At 39.4% G+C, this 20,004-nt stretch overlaps 1 protein-coding gene across 1 annotated transcript in view; it reads left to right on the top strand.

Annotated features, from left to right (window-relative positions):
* The window catches only part of LOC121379393, a 64,415-nt gene extending 56,132 nt beyond the window's left edge, over window positions 1-8,283 (top strand). Inside the window, exon 3 of the mRNA XM_041507989.1 lies at window positions 7,731-8,283. Coding sequence (XP_041363923.1) covers window positions 7,731-7,951 — 221 coding nt within the window. The 3' untranslated portion in view covers window positions 7,952-8,283. The remainder of the gene's footprint in view (window positions 1-7,730) is intronic.
* The last annotated feature ends 11,721 nt before the right edge of the window (window positions 8,284-20,004 follow it).

Below are 20,004 nucleotides of genomic sequence, written 5' to 3'. Positions count from 1 at the left end.
ATATTAATATCTGTTCTTTAAATAGGTTTCCAATTTAGAATACTCTCAACTCGGTAGATATTATATGATCTGTGGTAATTGAAGCAAATTCAGGGGGAATATATTTACTTAGTTGATCGAGATACTTGAAATAACAAAGAGTTTCTTGTTCAAGTGTTACGAAAATAAGAACTTATCTGGTTAACTACTAGTATTTATGTACATGTGGGAATCCTTTATAGTAAAGAATAAAGAGAAGGAAGATGGGAAGAAAAGAAGAGAGAGGGAGAGATGAGGAAGGTGGGAAGAAGAGGAGGGAGAAACGAAGGAATATGGGGAGGAGAGGAGAGAGAGAGGAGGAAGATGGGAAGGGGAGGGAGAGACGGAGAAATATGGGAAGGAAGACGAGGAAGGAGAGGCAGAGAAGGTGGAAGTTGGGACGGGTAGGAGATAGATGGAGAGAAGGAAGAAGAGGGGAAGAAGAGGAGAGAGAGAGAGGGAGAGAAGGAGGAAGATAGGAAGAGGAGAGGCAGAGAAGGTAGAAGATGGACGAAGAGGAGGAAGAGGGAGAGAAGAAGAAAGAGGGGAAGAAGAAGAGAGAGAGGCAGAGAAGGAGGAAGATGGGAAGAGGAGGAAGGATAGGCAGAGAAGGTAGACGGTCGGACGAAGAAGAGGTAGAGGGAAAGAAGGAGGATGAGGGGAAGAAGAGAAGAGAGTAAGATAAGGAGGAAAATGGGAAGAGGAGGAAGGAGAGGCAGAGAAAGTAGAGGATGGACGAAGAGGAGGGAGAGGAAGATGGGAAGAAAAGGAGGAAGGAGAGGCAGATAAGGAGGAAGGTGAGAAGAAGGGGAGAAAGAGGGAGATACGGTGTTGGTCGAGGAGAAGAAAACAAGGAAGAAGAGGAGGTACATAGTAGACATAATAGAAGAGAAAGAAGAAAAAGAATATGAAGAAGGATATGATGATGAAGAAGAAACGTTAAAGAAGAAAACTTGTGTATGAAGAGATTAAGAACAATAATAGTCCAGCAGTGAAATGCTGTATTTTGGGTGAACGTGGAAATTTAGTTCCCACAAAGTTTTTTTGCTGTTCTTATATCTTTGGAGGGTGCTGATCAAGAATCTGGATGGTGCCACCCTGGCACCCTGAAGCGTTTTGCATAATATGCAAATTAAAGTGGCCATTACCGAAATTTAATTTTTGAGCCCTAACTCACTTATTATACAAGATAAAAGAACAAATATGGTGTCTACACCTAGGTTTTCAGGGTCTCTGATTCAGATTAGGCCATTGCCAAAATTATCCAACAATTTGCATATGCATAATTATGCAAATGAGGGGTCGTCATTGCCAAAAATGCTATTATTGTCAAATCCTACCGTATAATTGATAAAAAGATACAATATGACTATGTCTGCATCTGTATGCTTTGTGGATGAAATTAACTTGTTTATGCACGAATATTTTGTCAGAATTGTATTTGATATAATGATTGGTCACATTAAATGGATCTAATTTTATTTGATTCTATGGCGAGTGTTATGGTAGAAATGACCTTTAATCGTGAAACCAACAAATAATAACACCAAATGATACTGAAAATTTAATAAATTGATTTACAGTAAACACAGTTAAAATACAATTACAATGTCAGTAATTACAGAGAAACTAAGTTTAAACAATAATAATCAGATGGTAAAAGTCTTACTAATAGTCTCTCTAGAAAGTCCAGAAATTATTTGTCTTCAGTCTTCAATTTTCAGTATACACTTGAATAGTGTTAACTGGTAATGGTGTTGCTCACCTTTTAGTGTTCCGTAGCAAAGCCTCGGGGCTGTTGTGGTTAGTCCCGGAAGAAGATGATGATGACATATACTTTTCATTGGAGAAAGTAGCACGCTGCATTATCTCTGAATCCAAGCAACTTGCTCCAGAGAACAACACATATCGAGCAGGTATAGATACAGATTGTGCACTTGAATGTGTTAGTCCAACAATGCTAACCCTGCTAATGAAGTTGTCTAAAAAGCTGAACCATACTGCACCTGCTGCTCTCATTGGAAATATTGTGAATAGTGTCATAAACAACTGTCACACAACCCTTCAAATAGCACTAGGTCTTGTGCTTGGTAAAACGTCGCTGATAGAGCAATTCTATGACTTCTCTGTGGCTTGTTCATATGATGAGGTGCTTCGTTATAAAGGTTCAGCTGCTACAGCAGCATTCAAAAACTTAAACTTGATGGGCATTTGAACTGAAAGTGATGGACTTATTCAAGTTGTTTCAGACAACTTTGATGCAAATATATCATCGCAAAATGGACTTGTGAGCACGCATGCACTTGCGATGTTACTGCCAATGATGATAGAAATAGTGGGACAACACAATTTGAAACATTTCCTCGCCTTAAAGCAGAGGAGATAATGGATGGACAGATGGAAGACAGTCCAGTCCAGCGATATAATGGGCCAAAAAAAACCCCAGTCATGCCAGAAAGTGAATCTAAGCGCAGTGTATTGCCATTGCGTGTATTAGCTCAACAAGCTGTAACTCTCAACCGAGCGAAATGTTTGGATTTTGATTTTCTGAAGAAAGTTACATCTGATGAGGACACTCCTGAATTCAATGGTTTTAACACAGCACGGTCAAGGGAACAGGGCTAAGGTGTGCAACCAGCTACCAAAGCAGTGTACCGTCCTTTAATTGATATGAATCCGGCCGACCCAGATACTATGTTAACTGCAATGGTTGAGGCCCAGAAACTTAGCAATGCTTGTGGACAAGTGGTCACGGTATTCACCAACGATCAGCAATTGTACCAGGTTGCAGTAGGCATTAAGTGGGACTACCAGGACAGATTCTTACATTTCATTCCTAGACTAGGTGGTATGCATCTCCTCATGAGTCTCGTTGGATGTGTAGGAGTCTTGATGGCCAATAGCGGTCTTGATGATGTTATGAAATCAGGTTTTGGTGGGGTGCAAAATATGCTCTCAGTGAAAAAGTTCCCCCAGAATGTTAGGGCACCACGTATTGTCACTGAAGAAGTTGTATCCACAGTTCTTGATAAACTTGAATGCTATGATGATCTGCTGATTTCACTGGATTCTTTGTCTCAACAGAGTAAAACAACCAAACTGTGGGTTGACTGTCTGATCAAGCCGGTACTTTTCATGATGATGTTCGTTCGGGCAGAGCGTGAGGGTGATTGGCCTCTGCATCTCTGGGCAGTTAAAGACATGCTGCCTTACTTCTTTGCAGCTGGCCATTACAATTATGCTCGGTATGGACTATACTATCTCAGATCTATGGAAAAACTTCCTGAAGACATTCTAAACAAATTCAAGAAAGGGGAGCACGTAATGCGCCACAAGCCAGGCATATGGAATGGGATTTGGTCAGACATGTATATTGAGACTACTTTCATGCGATATGGACATGGACCATAGGACATCATAGGCATTACACTGAAGCCATCAGCTTTGAAATGCTGGGCTCTCAGCATGCATATCTGCTGCAGAGTTGTAAATGATGTCGCGAACATGACTCAAAGACAGACGCAGGCAGAGGTATCGACACACAAAGAGGAGAAGCCAGCCAGAATAAGGTCTGACAAGCAGGACAGGCAGAACATCCGAAGCAAACTTCAGATGTGCACTGATCCACTTGATCCTACTGACCACCCAGAAGAAATAATTAACATCGTCACCGGTAGAATTGCCCCACCCTCTGTCAATGTCGATAAGTCTGTGGAAATAGGGAATGCCCAGTTGGCATTGTTTGAAAAAACCTGGCCTGCCGGTTTCAACACACCAATTCCTAAGCAAGTCGTAACACTGGAAATTTCCAAAATATCTGTGCGAGTAGGAGACAAAGATATATATGACGTCAATCTAATTTATTCCCGAGTGCTAGGACTGCAGCAGTCACGTAACATAGATTTAACAAAAGTGCTGAAGCATGAACTGGCTCCTGTACCTACTTCCATGTTCAAGGAAAATGGAGAAATGCGAATTGCAACAACCAAGTCGGACTTAAAGAAAAAACTACAAGCCGGTGTCTCTGCTCGTTTAACAGAGAAAGTAGATGCTACAGTCATTGATGGGTGTGCAATTTTGTGAACTGTGCATTGGCCGGAGAAAAGGACAGTAAAAGATTACGTCAGCAACTTCCTTGGGTATGTCATGGGTAAGGCAGCACTTTCAGATGTCTACGTCACCTTTGACAGGTACTATGACTATAGCATAAAAAGTGTGACACGCGGAGCTAGAGCGGGCAAACATGCGAGCCGTCGACATCGGCTGAATCTGTCAAGTCCTTTACCACCACAAAAGGTAGTATTGACAGTCAATGAAAACAAGATTCAGCTGATAGACATTATCTGTGAGCAATTGATAGAAAAATCACTGGCTAATGGCGAACCAACAAAGCAGAGGCTCATTATATCAGGTCGTGAACCAATTCCAGTTGAACTGTTCAGTGGCCATCAGAGGAAACGAGATGATCTCAGAACAACGCACGAGGAAGCAGATGTCACAATGGTGTACCAGGTGTTAAACTTAGCCAACAATGGCGTGAGGAGCATCAAAGTCATCAGTGATGACACTGACGTTTTTGTTCTTCTAATGCATTTTTGCAATCAACAGGATCTGAGCTGTAATATAACAATGGAAGGTACAAGTTCTGAGAGGGCCTTAGTTGATATACAAGCATCTGTGAAGAACAGTATAAACATAGTGCCACATCTTTTGGTTGCACATGGTCTCACTGGCTGTGACACTGTAGCAAAGCTGCACGGAATCGAAAAAGGGACTGTTGTAAAAAAGCTGAAAGAAGGGTACCCTATTAACCATTTAGGAAACCTTGATTCGTCATTGGAGGATGCTGTAGTGGAAGCAACAGAGTTCATTGGCGCATGCTATGGCAGTAAAACGAAAGGTGATCTATCAGAAATTCGAGTGGAAATGTGGTCTAAGGAAATGGGAAAGAAAAACATAACTGCAGAACGAGAACTAAAATCTATACCGCCAACCAATGAGGCATTCAGGAAAAATGTTCTCCGCACACATATTCAAGTAGCAGTATGGAAGTCAGCCCCTGAACCAGATCCCCCATCATTTGACCCCACAAAATACGGATGGTTACGTGATGAAACCACAAAAACTCTTACTCCTAAAACACTTCCATCAGATGTTGCCCTTGCGCCACCTGAAGTCCTAGAGTTGCTTCGCTGTGGCTGTGCCACTGATGAACCGTGTAGTTCTCTGAGATGTGGGTGTGGATCAGGGCACTTACCATGCACATTCTTCTGTACCTGTCGTGGAGGAACACAATGCCAAAATCCATACAATACGCAGAAAGGAACAGAAACAGAAGAAGATGATGATGATGAAAATATTGACTTGATGATGAACTAAATGTGAAACATGGATTAACTGTTCAATGTGTTGAAGATATACAGGGTCAGTATCACAGCGGATAGTGTAAATAATGCATTTCCAAAAATAGCCATCCCTGATTTGTAGAATCTGCCTAATTTTGCTTATGGTGCCACTTTAGCACTGACCTGATTCAAAATACTGATCCTGATAAGCTAGGCAGGCACATAGTTACAAATAATGACAAATCCAATAACTGGTGCAATTTTCTTAGTTTAGGCGTACATACAATTTTCAGTTATGACAGTGCTCATTTGCATAATTAAGCATATGCAAATATTGGGACCACTTTGTCAAATGGCAATGGCAGAATCTGACTCTAGAGCCCTGATAACCTTGGAATAAGTATACTTTGTCTACTTATATCATCTACCATAAAATTGATTTTGGTATAAAAGCATTTTTGTTAATGACTGCCCCTCATTTGCATAATTATGCATATGCAAATTATTGGATCATTTCGGCAATGACCTAATCTGAATCAGAGACTCTGAAAACATAGGTGAAGACACCACATTTGTTCGTTTATCTTGTATAATAAGTGAATTAGGACACAGAAATGAAATTTCGGTAATGGCCACCTTAATTTGCATATTACGCAAAACGCTCAAGGGTGCCAGGGTGGCATCATCCAGATTCTTGATCAGCACCCTCCAAAGATATAAGAACAGTAAACAAAACTTTGTGGGAACTAAATTTCCAGGTTATCTGCTCTACTGCTGGACTATAAGCAGGAACTCAAACTCAGACCTTTCTTTCTTTTCAGTCCCATCCACACGCACACCCAATGCTCGGCATCGATATAATTGCAACCAAAACATTTTGTTTTATTCGTCAGATGCGTCTAGCATTGCTTATAGCCACCGCCATACCTTCTGGCTGTTTTGTTTTGTTTTGCTTCTTTTTCTTTTTAAAAATCTGTTTTAAGATTAAGTTTTGCACATTTTCTTCAAGTTGTATTGTTGTATATTGTTATTATATCGTAGAAGTAGCTTCGGCATACGCCTTAGCTGCAAATGTGACAGATAAAAGTTAAAGAATCTCTGATTTCCGTTCCCGGCAATTTTGTCCACCATTTTGAATTTGATGCTAACTATATATATATATATATATATATATATATATATATATATATATATATATATATATATATATATATATATATATTTAATTAGGACAACTTTGCGTGTAGCATCACTCGGTTTTCAATTCGTTATTATAAATAACATAAAGAAAAAACATTAAAAACTTTAAGAACCCAAGCAAAATCATTTGATACTATGCTCGATCGACTGTAGCGTTTAACATTGCTAGTCTATCCCACGGCACTAGTTAACGGTTGCTGGTGAAACACGTAGATATATTAATTATGAATAAGAATAGTATTCGATATAACATTAGTTTGAGTATTTCTGTTGATATTTCAAGGTTAACCCACGGTACTATTTAGCTATAGCCTCGCTCGGGAGAACTTTCGCTTGAACTGGGTCGTAAGGTTGAACCACTTTGAAGAATACATTAAGGTTTCTTCCACACTGCCAGTGTCTTACAACTGATATATCAAATACCGTGGTATGTGCTGTCTTGTCTGAAAAAGTAACATAAAAAGATCACTTACTGCTAATTTAAAAATGCAGCGGGCTTCCTCTGAATCTGGACGACAAAACCGTAACACGTGATCAGGGTCGCATCTCTGCACAAAGAAAAGTTCAATGGGCATTTGGAAAACTAATGGTCGGTTCCATTAATCTCTATCTAGTGCCTTGTCAATAGGAGGACAGCCACTCCCCGAGGAGATATTCTATGACTGTGTCAGAATCATCAAACATTTGACTTTCAATAGTTGACGATTAATTAGTCAATCGGTAAACAAAATAAACTTTACATTATTTAAGTATTTCCTGTGATAAGGAAGGAAGGAAATGTTTTATTTAACGACGCACTCAACACATTTAATTTACGGTTATATGGCGTCGGAGATATGGTTATGGACCACACAGATATTGAGAGAGGTAACCCGCTGTCGTCACTTCATGGGCTACTCTTTTCGATTAGCAGCAAGGGATCTTTTATATTCACCATCCCACAGACAGGATAACACATTCCACGGCATTTGATATAACAGTCGTGGTGCACTGGCTGCAGCGAGAAATAGCCCAATGGACCCACCTACGGAGATCGATCCTAGACCGACCGCGCATCAAGCGAACGTTTTACCACTGGGCTACGTCCCACCCCTCCTGTGATAAATGAGTATTATAAATATGTGCTTGCACAAATATATAATTTGAGATTTTCTTTTGTCATTTCAGATGAGGAAGAAACCAGAATTATTCGGCAGTGCGCTACCCAGGGCGATGATGGATGCATTCAACGAACAGGGACATATAAAGTGAAATTTCTCTACTGCCAGTGTAGCGAACCATTGTGTAATTCATCGGGAAGAAGTCAACCATTTCTAATAGTGGCCGTTTTCAGTGTTTTATTGTGCGTCTTCATTCCATCGTTAAAAGATTACCTGTTCGGCTTCTGAGATGGATTTACCTACATACGTACCAAATATGCAAATATATAGGACGGGTCTTATTATAGAATTATTTAAGGGTTATTTCTCAAAGAATAAAGCATTGTTAAGGACTGTTCGACTAAAGGATAAAGCATTGTTAAGGACTGTTCCACTAATGGATAAAACATTGTGTTAAGTGCTATTTCACAAATGGCCTCGGCATTAAGGGCTATTCCACAAATAATCACTGAGTTAAGGGCTATTCTACAAAATATAACACACTGTTAAGGGTTATCCACAAAATATAGCACACTGTTAAGAGTTTAGGGCCGTAGCTAGCGCCCCCCCCCCCCCCCCCCCCCCCCCCCCCCCCTAAAAAAAAACAAATCCGGAAAAAAGTATAGAAACTTAAAGAAAATTCTCTTCTTAACCGTTTAAGGAGTTTTAGTCTATTAACTACTCAGTTGCCCTCCCCCCTTCCAAACAAAAAATCGTAGCTACGGCCCTGGGGTTATTCCACAAAATATAAGATTGTTAAAGGCTATTCCACAAAATATTTCATTTCATTTCAACTTATTTTCGTGCTTATGTCTTAATTAAGGTTCAAGCACGCTGTCCTGGGCATACCTCAGCTATCTGGGCTGTCTGTCCAGGCCAGTGGGTTAGCTGTTAGTTGGTTAGTGGTTAGTAAGAGAGAAGAGGGTGTAGTGGCCTTACACCTACCCATTGAGCTCTTAAGAACTCACTCTGGGTTGGAGCCGGTACCGGGCTGCGAACCCTATACCTACCAGCCTGTAGTCCGATGGCTTAACCACTGCGACACCGAGGCGGTCCACAAAATATAACACAATTTTAAGGGCTTTTACACAAAATTAAATACACAGAAAAGGGAGGGATACGGCATATAATTTATTTCAGTTTGTTAACGATGATGAGTATACCCAAACTGAACGTACTTGGGTTGTGGGCCTGTCAAAAAAGTAAACAATGTCATAACAATTTTTAGATTTATTCTGTTGGTCCTATGGGGGAAGGATTTTAACGGGCGCCTTGGTGGACAAAACTGTGTCAACTACGCTTCCTCCGTATACTAATACATAGAACATCTTCATTTTCCATATTAACAACAGTTAGGGGCGTGTATAGACAAGGGCCCAGTTGAACGTGCCCATATTGTTTTTCATTTTCATAATTCCTCGAGTTAAACCTTTCGATTCTAAATATCCTTAGAAAATGAAGACAATACAAATTCAAAGACAAACGTATTTGAGTAAAAAAAAGAAAAACAAAAGCTGTTTTGTTGAGTCTGGTTCTGAATGTTCACTGTCTTACCGGATTCTACGAATTTTACGCAGTTGCAATTCGAGTTTTAAAAACAATTTAATTTGGACGATGTCATAGGAGTAGGATATACCTTTTTGTAACTTCGCACTATTTTATTTTTATTAGTTATTACTTACACTTAACTTATGAATCACAGATGCATAAATGTTTCTTTAAAAATATTCCTACTTTGAAAATACTGTAAGCTGTGGTTTATATCCTACTATATATATATACACTTATCACACATTATTGCTGCTCTATGAAATATAGCACACACTGTTCTCGACTCAAAGAGACAACGAACTAGAAACCAATGCATGCTGGATGTTTTTAAAGGATTCATATATTGCAAAACAAAAGTTCTAGTTTCTTAATAGTATGATTTGTGTTTGGAGCCAGTTCAATTCGAAGTGTTTTGCAGGGAATTGTTTCTTTGTTTGCGATATGTGTTTGGACAGCGAAACAAGATGCAAGGTAACGGCCACTGTGGTGGTCGTTTCAATTGGCTGTTCGGCTCCAATAATACTGCAAAAGAAGAGTAATGTTTTAACAAACTGGATCCTCTGAACGTTTAGGGCCGAATTTACAAACCCTGTTTATGACTTATACGCGTGTAACTACATTCATGTACAATGCTTAATCACGGGTGTTCAAGAAAAACAGGCTTCGTAAATTCGGCCCTTAGGTTTTAAAAACAATCTTTATGCGTTTACATCTTGCTGACATATACAAGTTCAGGGCCGTACCTAGCATAAGATCTTAGTGTTACTGATAGAGAAAAAGGGATCGAGGCTCACCATTATATATTGAAAAGCTAGATGAAAAAAACAAACCTTTTGAATTAAAAACGCTGGTTTTTATTTTAATTGTGAGCCATTTGCCATCCTGGTCCCGGCTACGTCCGGTCCTTATGTTCAAAGATCTGCCTACTGGAATATTGATACTAACTATTAGCGAGTGACAACAGGAATATTGCTGGTAGTTCGTCGACAAACGTTGGTTAGTAGTGGATGGCGCTAGATCCACCCCACCCCCCCAAATGAAGATAATATATATATATATATATATATATATATATATATATATATATATATATATATATATATATATATATATATATATATATACAGGCGAGGATGCAGGATTTCTGAAAGGATGTGTGTGTGTGTCCAATGTGATGACTGATCTCTCCTTTTACACAGAACAGTTAATATAATCACGTTTCCCCTTAAAAGGTTATGGTCGGTTTTCAAAAAAAGGGGGGAGGGGGTCCGGACCCCTGGACCCCCTTTGATCCTCTACTGATATATATATATAATATATATATATATATATATATATATTCTGCTGTGGAAGTCAGCTGAATGTTTGTTACGAGAGGGTATCACTATATTACTGGCAATGTCATTTGTTATAATGTGATGTATGTATATCTTAGAATATGTCTCAGGTTAATTATTTAGGGAATACAGTGTTAATTCCCCAAGCTATGTACAGAATCCCGTAATGTAATTAAATCAGTTAGTTAAAATACATTGTAATGCACGTGAATTGCTATAGTAAATGTGATTTGTGATATACTGACGTCCAACATAAACCGTACAAACCTTGACATTGTATTATAGAAAACCAACAAACAGTATGGTGGGATATGAAAGTATCATGTTCAACACCAAAATGTCACAGTGAACTTCGTGATACATGCAAAGTGTTTGTAAAGTGGTTTCTAAATTGGTTCTTGTCAATGAACAACAATATTTATGAAATTATTCCAATCTGATATATGTAACGTTTATTTTGGACGTTAGTTATAGATACATGTTTGTATACATGAGTGTGTGGTAGAATGGAATTTACACTTGATACAGCAGTACAAAATATATATACCTTCGAGTTCAGCTGTTTCAGCTTTATATCTTTATTAAGTGTAACATTTACTGTTCTATCGAACAAATTAGTTGGCGATTGTTCATACATACATTGAATCAGGGCGGTTCACAAAAAATCGTACGGGAGGGCGGAGTTTATTCGAATTTGAAATATATTAATAAATAAATACAATAGAAGCAGCAAAGTGCTTTTATTTTATTACTTTATTCTACGAGAATTGGAAAAAAAGCCATCACTCACCCGCACCCTGCCATCCTGTAATACTTATTGAAAAATCTACTGCATTAACTGTACTGCTCCCCACAACATTGCTAGCTATAAGGAATACTGTAAGTTCATTTAAAGTTCCATTCAAAGTTTTGTTTAACGACACCACTAAATCAGATTGATACATTAATCATCTGCTGTTGGATGTCAAACGCTTGGTAATTTTGACACATTGTAGTTTTTGAGGAAACCCGCTACATTAGCAGCAACAGATCTTCTATATGCACTATATGCACCGACAGGACTGCAATAACCAAGGCCTTTGGCATGCCAGTCGTGGGGCATTGGTGGAGATAAAACCCGTCGAGTCCACATGGGCGCATTTCCATAAAATAGAAAACATCTGATATGTACATACCCCATATATATATATATATATATATATATATATATATATATATATATATATATATATATATATATATATTTTTTTTTTTTTCATCCAATAGCCGATGCATGTCTGGTGCTGGGGTGTCGTTAAACATGCATTCTATATATGAACCGTGAAGCATTGGTTCCAAGTGGGTGGGGTGTAATCCAAGGATCCCGAAAGGTGATCGATCCCACAACCCATCGTATCTCCGGCGAGAGGTCTGTTAATGAAGTAAACCCCGTTCCTATTTGTCAATGTCTTCGGAACTGGCATCATTAGAGACCCCAATGGGTGAGAGCCAGCCAAGTTGGTAGAGCACTCTCCTCACCAGCTTTGATCGTAGGATCGATCCCTGTAGGTGGACCCATTTTCTGATTTATTTTTCACCAAGAGTTTTGTATCAAAGGCCGTGGTATATGATGTCCTGTCTGTAGGAAAGTGCATATACAAGATCCCTTGCCAGTAATGGAAAAAAGTTTTTCACTATTATTAAATACTTGACATACATCCAATAGCCGATGATTATGTAAAACAAAAATCAATGTGCATCCCCGTAGCTGTAGCACTACCACCTCATTCGACTGGTTTTGCGCCTCACTACTTCTTGTTCTTGACAATTCGCCTTCTAATGCAGTTAGTGGGCGCGAAGATTTCATCAATATGTCTGCCACTGTCCTGAAAAAGGTATTGTACACAAGAGTCTAATTCCTCCCATATTTCATTTAGGGGACTATCAAAGCGCCGGCATCAGAACGGTTGACGCAGTGCTGGTCTTTGTTTCTGGAGTGGATCCATATTCCACGCTTGATGTTTGTTTGGGAGACTGATCCAGCGGAAATGCAATTCGATCGTTAACCGCTTTTAGCTTAATCTTCAAGTGGGCAGCTAGGACGTAAAGCGATATGTGCTTGTTTACACTCACTGGAATAAAATACGGCCCGTAAGACCGCTTTTGAAAACGTACTTTGAATTGGCGTGTAGAAATTGAATTGTAGACGCAGCCTTTCGTATGGGGTGAGGTAAGGAACGCATATTCTGACCACTGCTTCCGACGTCATCTGGGCTCCGTGTTACGACACTATTTTATCGCTACAATCATCTTTAGCGCCTAGCTACCTTATGTATTTAAAGTGATTTTAGCGCCTAGCTACCTTCTGCACTTAAAGTGATTTTAGCGCTAAGATCGCTTCGGAAAACTGGGTCTAGTTCTTTGTAATAAGCTTCTGTATATGAATGGGAAAATAAATATGATACACGATTTTTATGAACAGCATTGAGTAGACAGCAAAGACGCACCAGCACGCAAAACATGCATTCACTATAGACACTGCTCAGATATTTAGGCCCATGAATGTTGTAATTTCTTTTTCACAAACGTTTGTACGGCTTATAATATATTTAAAAGGACTGTCCTATGTTTGCTTCAATAAGGTAAGATGTTGTCGATTAACAAATACTTATACAATTACATATTAAATAAAAACATTTGCATACGCATGTAATATTAGTGGCTGTATTTTAAATGTGTTTCTGATCGTCCGAGTGCTTGTACTCGCTCCAGCCAGTGCACCACGACTGGTATATCAAAGGCCGTGGTATGTACTATCCTGTCTGTGGGATGATGCATATAAAATACCCCTTGCTGCTAATCGAAAAGAGTAGCACATGAAGTGGCGACAGCGGGTTTCCTTTCTCAGTATATGTGTGGTCCTTAACCATATGTCCGACGCCATATAACCGTAAATAAAAATGTGTTGAGTGCATCGTTAAACAAAACATTCCCTTCCTTCCTTCCTTCCCAGTGCTTGTACTAGTTCGAATTTCATTTTATTTTTTAATACAATGCATACATTCTTTTCATTCGTACGAAGTTATTGGGAGACCAAATCCAGTTTGGGTTACTTACAAATGTTAAGACGATCAGAAACACACTAATATTCCAGACAAGAAGATATAGTTAACATGTGAGTTTTATTATTAGCAAACATCTTGCAATGCAGCAAACTCTGGGTAGTCCCTTTAAAAAATGTGTGGACTCATAAAGTCAGTTGTTCCTTTGTTCTACAAACAATACCTGTTTATGAAAGCCTATTCCAATTAGCTAAACACCCAGCTGAGAAACATGTAAATTACTTTATATTACGTTATAGTACAACATGTACCTGTCCTCTTACAAACAAAGTATGGTATTTCTGTCTTTGCTTGCTTGACAAAATAAATTTTCAAACTTTTTCTGGAGACGAGTACATGTTTATTTATGTTCATCGTCACACATCCCGGTACTTCAATATATAGATAAAGATATTAAATTGTACAGCACTCTAATACAAATATTCTGAGTATGTCAAGCGGTAGCTCGAGTCGCCTCTAGCTCTCCCCTTATTGATATGTTGTAGAGTAGGGCTAGGGGTTATCAATAAGGGGAGGGCTTGAGGTTACTCGAACTAGTCCAGCAGTAACACCAAGCCACTGCCTTGAGCTTTTACAGACATTAGGACAACCGAAAACACAGCCAGGTCAGCCAGCAAATGTCTTGCTAACGCTCGCCAACGATTTGATGTTCCCGACGCAGTGGCTTAGCGTGGGCTGGGCCACCGGGCGCAAAATTCTGGACTGTTGGAAGGGACTCGGTGAGTGGTAACGGTCCGCTGGTTAGGGGGCGTAATACTTGCCTTACCCCAGGCGCTGGCAACCCACGCTACGCCACTGTCCAGACGTGGCCATTTGGTTTACCGTGAAGAGCATAAACCAGTCTAGCGGGCGTTTTTTTTTCTAATCAGTCCAAGCCTTGAAAGTCATTTCATGCAATGCCACACTATTTTTGACCACTTCGATCCAGTGTTTCACAATAGCTGAGTGGAAGTGGTGTAGGACACACTCGCGCAACTATTGAAATAATTGAAGTGCTTTAAAATGATTGAACATTTAATAACACGATTTAACATGCATAAATCTAACTATACGGTGTCTTCGATGCACATATTATTTTCTTGATTAACATCGAACTAAGTAAACATTAAGCACTAATATATATATATATATATATATATATATATATATATATATATATATATATATATATATATATATATATATATATATATATTTTGATGTAACTTTTAATCCGTGTATTAGACCAACCTCTGTGAGGGCTTGAACAATTTTCGACGTAAAACATTAAGTTTGAGAAGTACCAAGCAAGTTAGAGGACTGTGAATGTTTATGAATGTAGAATATTTATTTAGTTATTAGTAAATACTGAATTTAGTTGTGTATATAATAGTATGTAGGATACAGCTAATGTAAATAGTACAGTTCTTAGTATATATTTGAATATATTTATTTCATTATGTTTCAAAGATCAATACATTTATAATAGTATCATGTGCGCTATTTATTACATTAGTATCACGTCTTTATTGTACATTATTCAATGTTTCAGAAATACACTGTTACGTAAATGTCTTTGTTGATTTTGTTTTTAAAGAAAAGAAAAAAAAGAAGATGAATGGAATTATGGGCGAGATATATTAGCTTAACGGTAGGGGTAGATGAGAGCTTCAAGTTAGCGGGAAGTTTCAATTTAGCGGTTAACAGTAGATGTATGGGAGCATGTGCAGCATTTAAAATGTGTATTTGAAATATTCCAAGGGCTGGATACGCGGTGGCGCTGGGATCGATCCCCGTCGGTGGATCCATTGGGCTATTTCCCGTTCCAGCCAGTGCCCCACAACAGCACTGGTGTAACAAAAGCCGTGGTATGTACAATCCTGTCTGTGTGATGGTCCATATAAAAGATCCCTTTCTGGTAATCGAAATGAGTAGTCCATCGAGTTTTCAAGCAATTATTTTTAAAATAAAAAATTTCGGGAAAGCAGTATCTTGACCCCCCCACCCCCACCCACCCACCCACACACGCATACACACACCCATACACTTCGATCGCTACGGTCTAGACCACGCCCTGCTACAACTCCTGCACGCTCGCCTGTACGATGACTTATAAAACGTTCTAGGTTGCGTGGTACCAAAGATTATTAAAGTTCCGTGTCAAAGTTCGAGGTTCGTACACAACCAGCCCATAGTATGTATCTTCAAGAGGGGGCGGAACGGAGCCCAGTGGTACAGCGCACGCCTGATGCGTGGTCGGTCTAGGATCGATCCCCGTCGGTGGGCCCATTGGGCTATTTCTCGTTCCAGCCTGGTATATCAAAGCCGTGGTAGGTGCTATCCTGTCTGGGATGGTGCATATAAAATATCCCTTTCTGCAGAGGCGGATCCGGGGGGGGGGGGGGAGACCAGGGGGACGCGTCCCCCCAAACATTTTTCAAGTGCCCTCGAAATGTTCAGGTGTCCTCGAAATGTTCAAGTGCCCTTTTTGTTTGAATAAATATTGTTTTGCTCGTAAGCCATTTTAGCTGCATGAAGTTAAGTTGTGCGCGTATGCGCAAGCTTGCAGATGTGTATCTGTGTTAGCGAGTCTCAACGGGGTTCACCACATTGTCTAACGCGAGTACTGAGCGCCTTAAGGTTGCGTACCGGCCTCGGTGGCGCAGTGGTTAAGCCATCGGACTACAGGCTGGTAGGTACAGGGTTCGCAGCCCGGTACCGGCTCCCACCCAGAGCGAGTTCTGTTGGGTAGGTGTAAGGCCACTACACCCTCTTCTCTCTCACTAACCACAAACCAACTAACAACTAACCCACTGTCCTGGACAGACAGCCCAGATAGCTGATGTGTGTGCCAAGGACAGCGTGCTTGAACCTTAATTGGATATAAACACGAAAATAAGTTGAAATAAGGTTGCGTGATCAAAGTTGCATAATGATAGCCTGATAGTTTTTGCTTTGAAATTGTATAGATTTTCATAATTACTAATGAACAATAGGGTCTGTCATTTTTAAGTATATCTGCCTACCTAGACAGCTGTCTCTAGAATAGTGCCATTTACAGACATAATTTACAGATGCTCCTTTGTATTGTTTTTATGTATGACTGCCCTACCTAGACAGAGCCATCCCTAGAATAGTTCCAGTTAAAGCTATAATTTACAAATTTTGAAAAAATGTATAACTGCTCTACCTAGACAGCTGTCTCTAGAATAGTGCCCTTTACAGGCATAATTTACAAATGCCCCTTTGTATTGTTTTTATGTATGACTGCCCTACCTAGACAGAGCCATCCCTAGAATAGTTCCAGTTAAAGCTATAATTTACAAATGCCTTTGTATCGGGTTTTGAAATTTTTTATAACTGCTCTACCTAGACAGCTGTCTCTAGAATAGTGCCCTTTACAGGCATAATTTACAAATGCCCCTTTGTATTGTTTTTATGTATGACTGCCCTACCTAGACAGAGCCATCCCTAGAATAGTTCCAGTTAAAGCTATAATTTACAAATGCCTTTGTATCGGGTTTTAAAAAAATATATAACTGGCCTACCTTGACCGAACCGTCCCTAGAATAGTGCCCTTTAAAGTTTTAATTTACAAGCGCTTACAAGTGCCCCTTTGTATCAGGGTGTTTTGTTTTGTAGGCTATATCTGCCCTACCTAGATAGATCCGTCCCTAGAACAGTGCCCTTTAAAAAAAGTTATCAAAGTCAAATTACAATGAAATATATGATAGTCATACTTATATACGAAGCAAAGTTGATTCTATGTCTTTTTTGCTAATTTTGCTATTAAGATGTCAAGGGGAAAAAACCCACATTGTTGTGATATAATACTATGCAAAATAAATTATTGTTTAAAAGTGGCTAATTTTGCGATTTACCTGCCAAGAAAAGGCGTATAAAGCCATCCAGTTTAAAAAATTTACCCGGATCCCCCCTACACATCTCGTGCCATGCTTAACAACGACCCTGATCAGTAGCTCACCCCACTTTAAAACTATGCTCCGACGGGCCTTAAAGCTCTTAATAATAATCTTTATTAATGCTGCTAGCGCTACAGAAAACTGCAGTTAGTCATTCCGTGTACACTTTCGTTCGTACACTGTGATATATACACAAACGCATTCATATTAACTGAAAGTATTAAAACTTTTATTAAGATGCCCTTTTAACGAGCCACTGTGCCCCTTTGTTCTTGGTCCCCCTAAAATATGTCCTGGATCCGCCCATGTGCTGCTAATTGAACAGAGTAGCCCTTAAAGTGGCGACAGTGGGTATCTTCTCTATATATCTGTGTGGTCCTTAACCATATCTCTAACGCCATATAACCGTAAATAAAATGTGTTGAGTGCGTCGTTAAATAAAACATTTCCTTTTTTTCAAGAGTAGTATTTTTATTTATTATTTGTTTTAAATATAATACATTGCAGTTGTACACACCTTTGCATAACACAGATACTTCATGAAGTGTACATTATGTCAAGCTGCACTACAGAAAAAAACACATAAGATCCTGACAAAAATGACGGTTGCTAATAAAAAAAACCCCAATAATTAAATCTCTTAAATGGTATGTGACGCCCCCACCCCCCTCCCTTTTTTTTGCAGGTAGAATAAATGTGAGGTGCCACACTTTTTATTGGTGTACTGTCTGGGTGTGTGATACGCTGATATTATCAGTTTTATTAGTAAACGTTAACATTATCGGCCACCTCAGTATTGAACCAAGGGAAATAACTCTCGTTAGATTGATTGCAAAGAAGCCTCAGATTACAGTTATCTTCCCATTTGTTTGTCCGAAAATTTGTCCGCGCAAGGAGTCTGCAGTTGGCCTCAGACCACAATTAATTTCACTATGTTTTCTCATGTAGCCCCAGTGACTGTAGCACTTATTAATTTCACCAGGCCATTAGCATTTCACAGGAAACATTACCTGCCTGGGCCCAATGAACACTCAAAAGGATGACATCTGTTGTCCAGCTCTTTTCTGCGTTATATCAATGTAAACAAACACACGTGGGCTAAGGGATCAAATCACACCCATTTCTGTGCATTTTACACAAATTTTGCATGACTTCAAGGTGCTCTGGGGTACATATGCAGTATCCAAAGTAAACCAAGTGCACATATTCACTAACTGCATCCTCTTCCCTGTCAAACCCAGTGTAACAATCCAGTATACAAAGCAGCTCCCCAGCCATTAATCACATAACAAGAAAACTATATTTTCTCGCATTCGTTTCCGTATTTTGGGCAACCAAATGGGTGGATAACTCTAGTCTGATGCCTATCAGACCATGACACTCAAACTGACATATGGCATTTAAATACATATGTCAAGTTGCATACAGGCAATAAAAATAATATTTGATACCAAATATGGCTATTGGAGCCTGTGAAATGGGGGACTGCATGTGCCAAAAAAGGCGGCAATCTGCGTCAAATTATTCCAAATAGTGGACTAGTAATTCTGCAATAACTTTAAAAGTTACAGGCATTTTTCTGAACAACAAAAAGAAACTTGCTCCTTATTGTGTTCTCTGCAATACAAATATAGCAGTTGGCAGGAATATGATTTTTTCAACAACAAAAAAATCAATTTAATTTAAATTGATACATTTTCAAAAAATAAAACCCCACAAAGTTCTCTCTAAAAAAAAACAAAAAAACTTTAAAACTGTAAAATTTTGGATACTGCACACAGTCAACATATGCCAATTACAAATTAGGACTGCTCGAGTGTCATTCTGGTGAGGGTAATTAGCACGGTGTCTGCACACCGTAACAGGTCACACCTGAATGCAGAGGAAATGGCACCAGCCTGCAAACATGCAGTAGAGAATATACAGTGAACAAAAAAGCTGTCAACTGCCACTGCATTGAAATGTTTTAATGTATCAGAACTGAAGGTGACATCACACATGACCTGGACATAAGGGTGGACATGCATACCACAATAAGTATTTCACTGTTTTATACACTACGAGTCACATCCACGGAAGGCAATACAAGACGAAAGACACAGTTCAAAAAGGGACATGCACCTTGGAATAAGAGTAAAACTCTGCCGCATGAACATGCAAGTCCAGAATCTCGCACTGAGAAGTTGCGACCAGTAGTCCGGATGAATATAGACGAGTTTGCCTTGGTCACGAAGTGGAGTTCCACTTCAGCCACCATCTCCACTCCAGATGGCGAAGGTGCGTCACAGCCAGTCCGCCTGCTACGTCCCATTAGGAGCACATGTACTGCGTCTGAAATGAAAGAAGAACAACAGTGTAAAGACAAACAAGGCATGACAATAATGGACAATGACAGAATGGCAGATGCATGG

This window comes from Gigantopelta aegis, chromosome 8, assembly GCF_016097555.1.
Source record: "Gigantopelta aegis isolate Gae_Host chromosome 8, Gae_host_genome, whole genome shotgun sequence".
NCBI lineage: Eukaryota > Metazoa > Mollusca > Gastropoda > Neomphalida > Peltospiridae > Gigantopelta > Gigantopelta aegis.
Note: the sequence above shows the minus strand (reverse complement) of the source record. Positions and strands in the feature narration are given on the sequence as shown.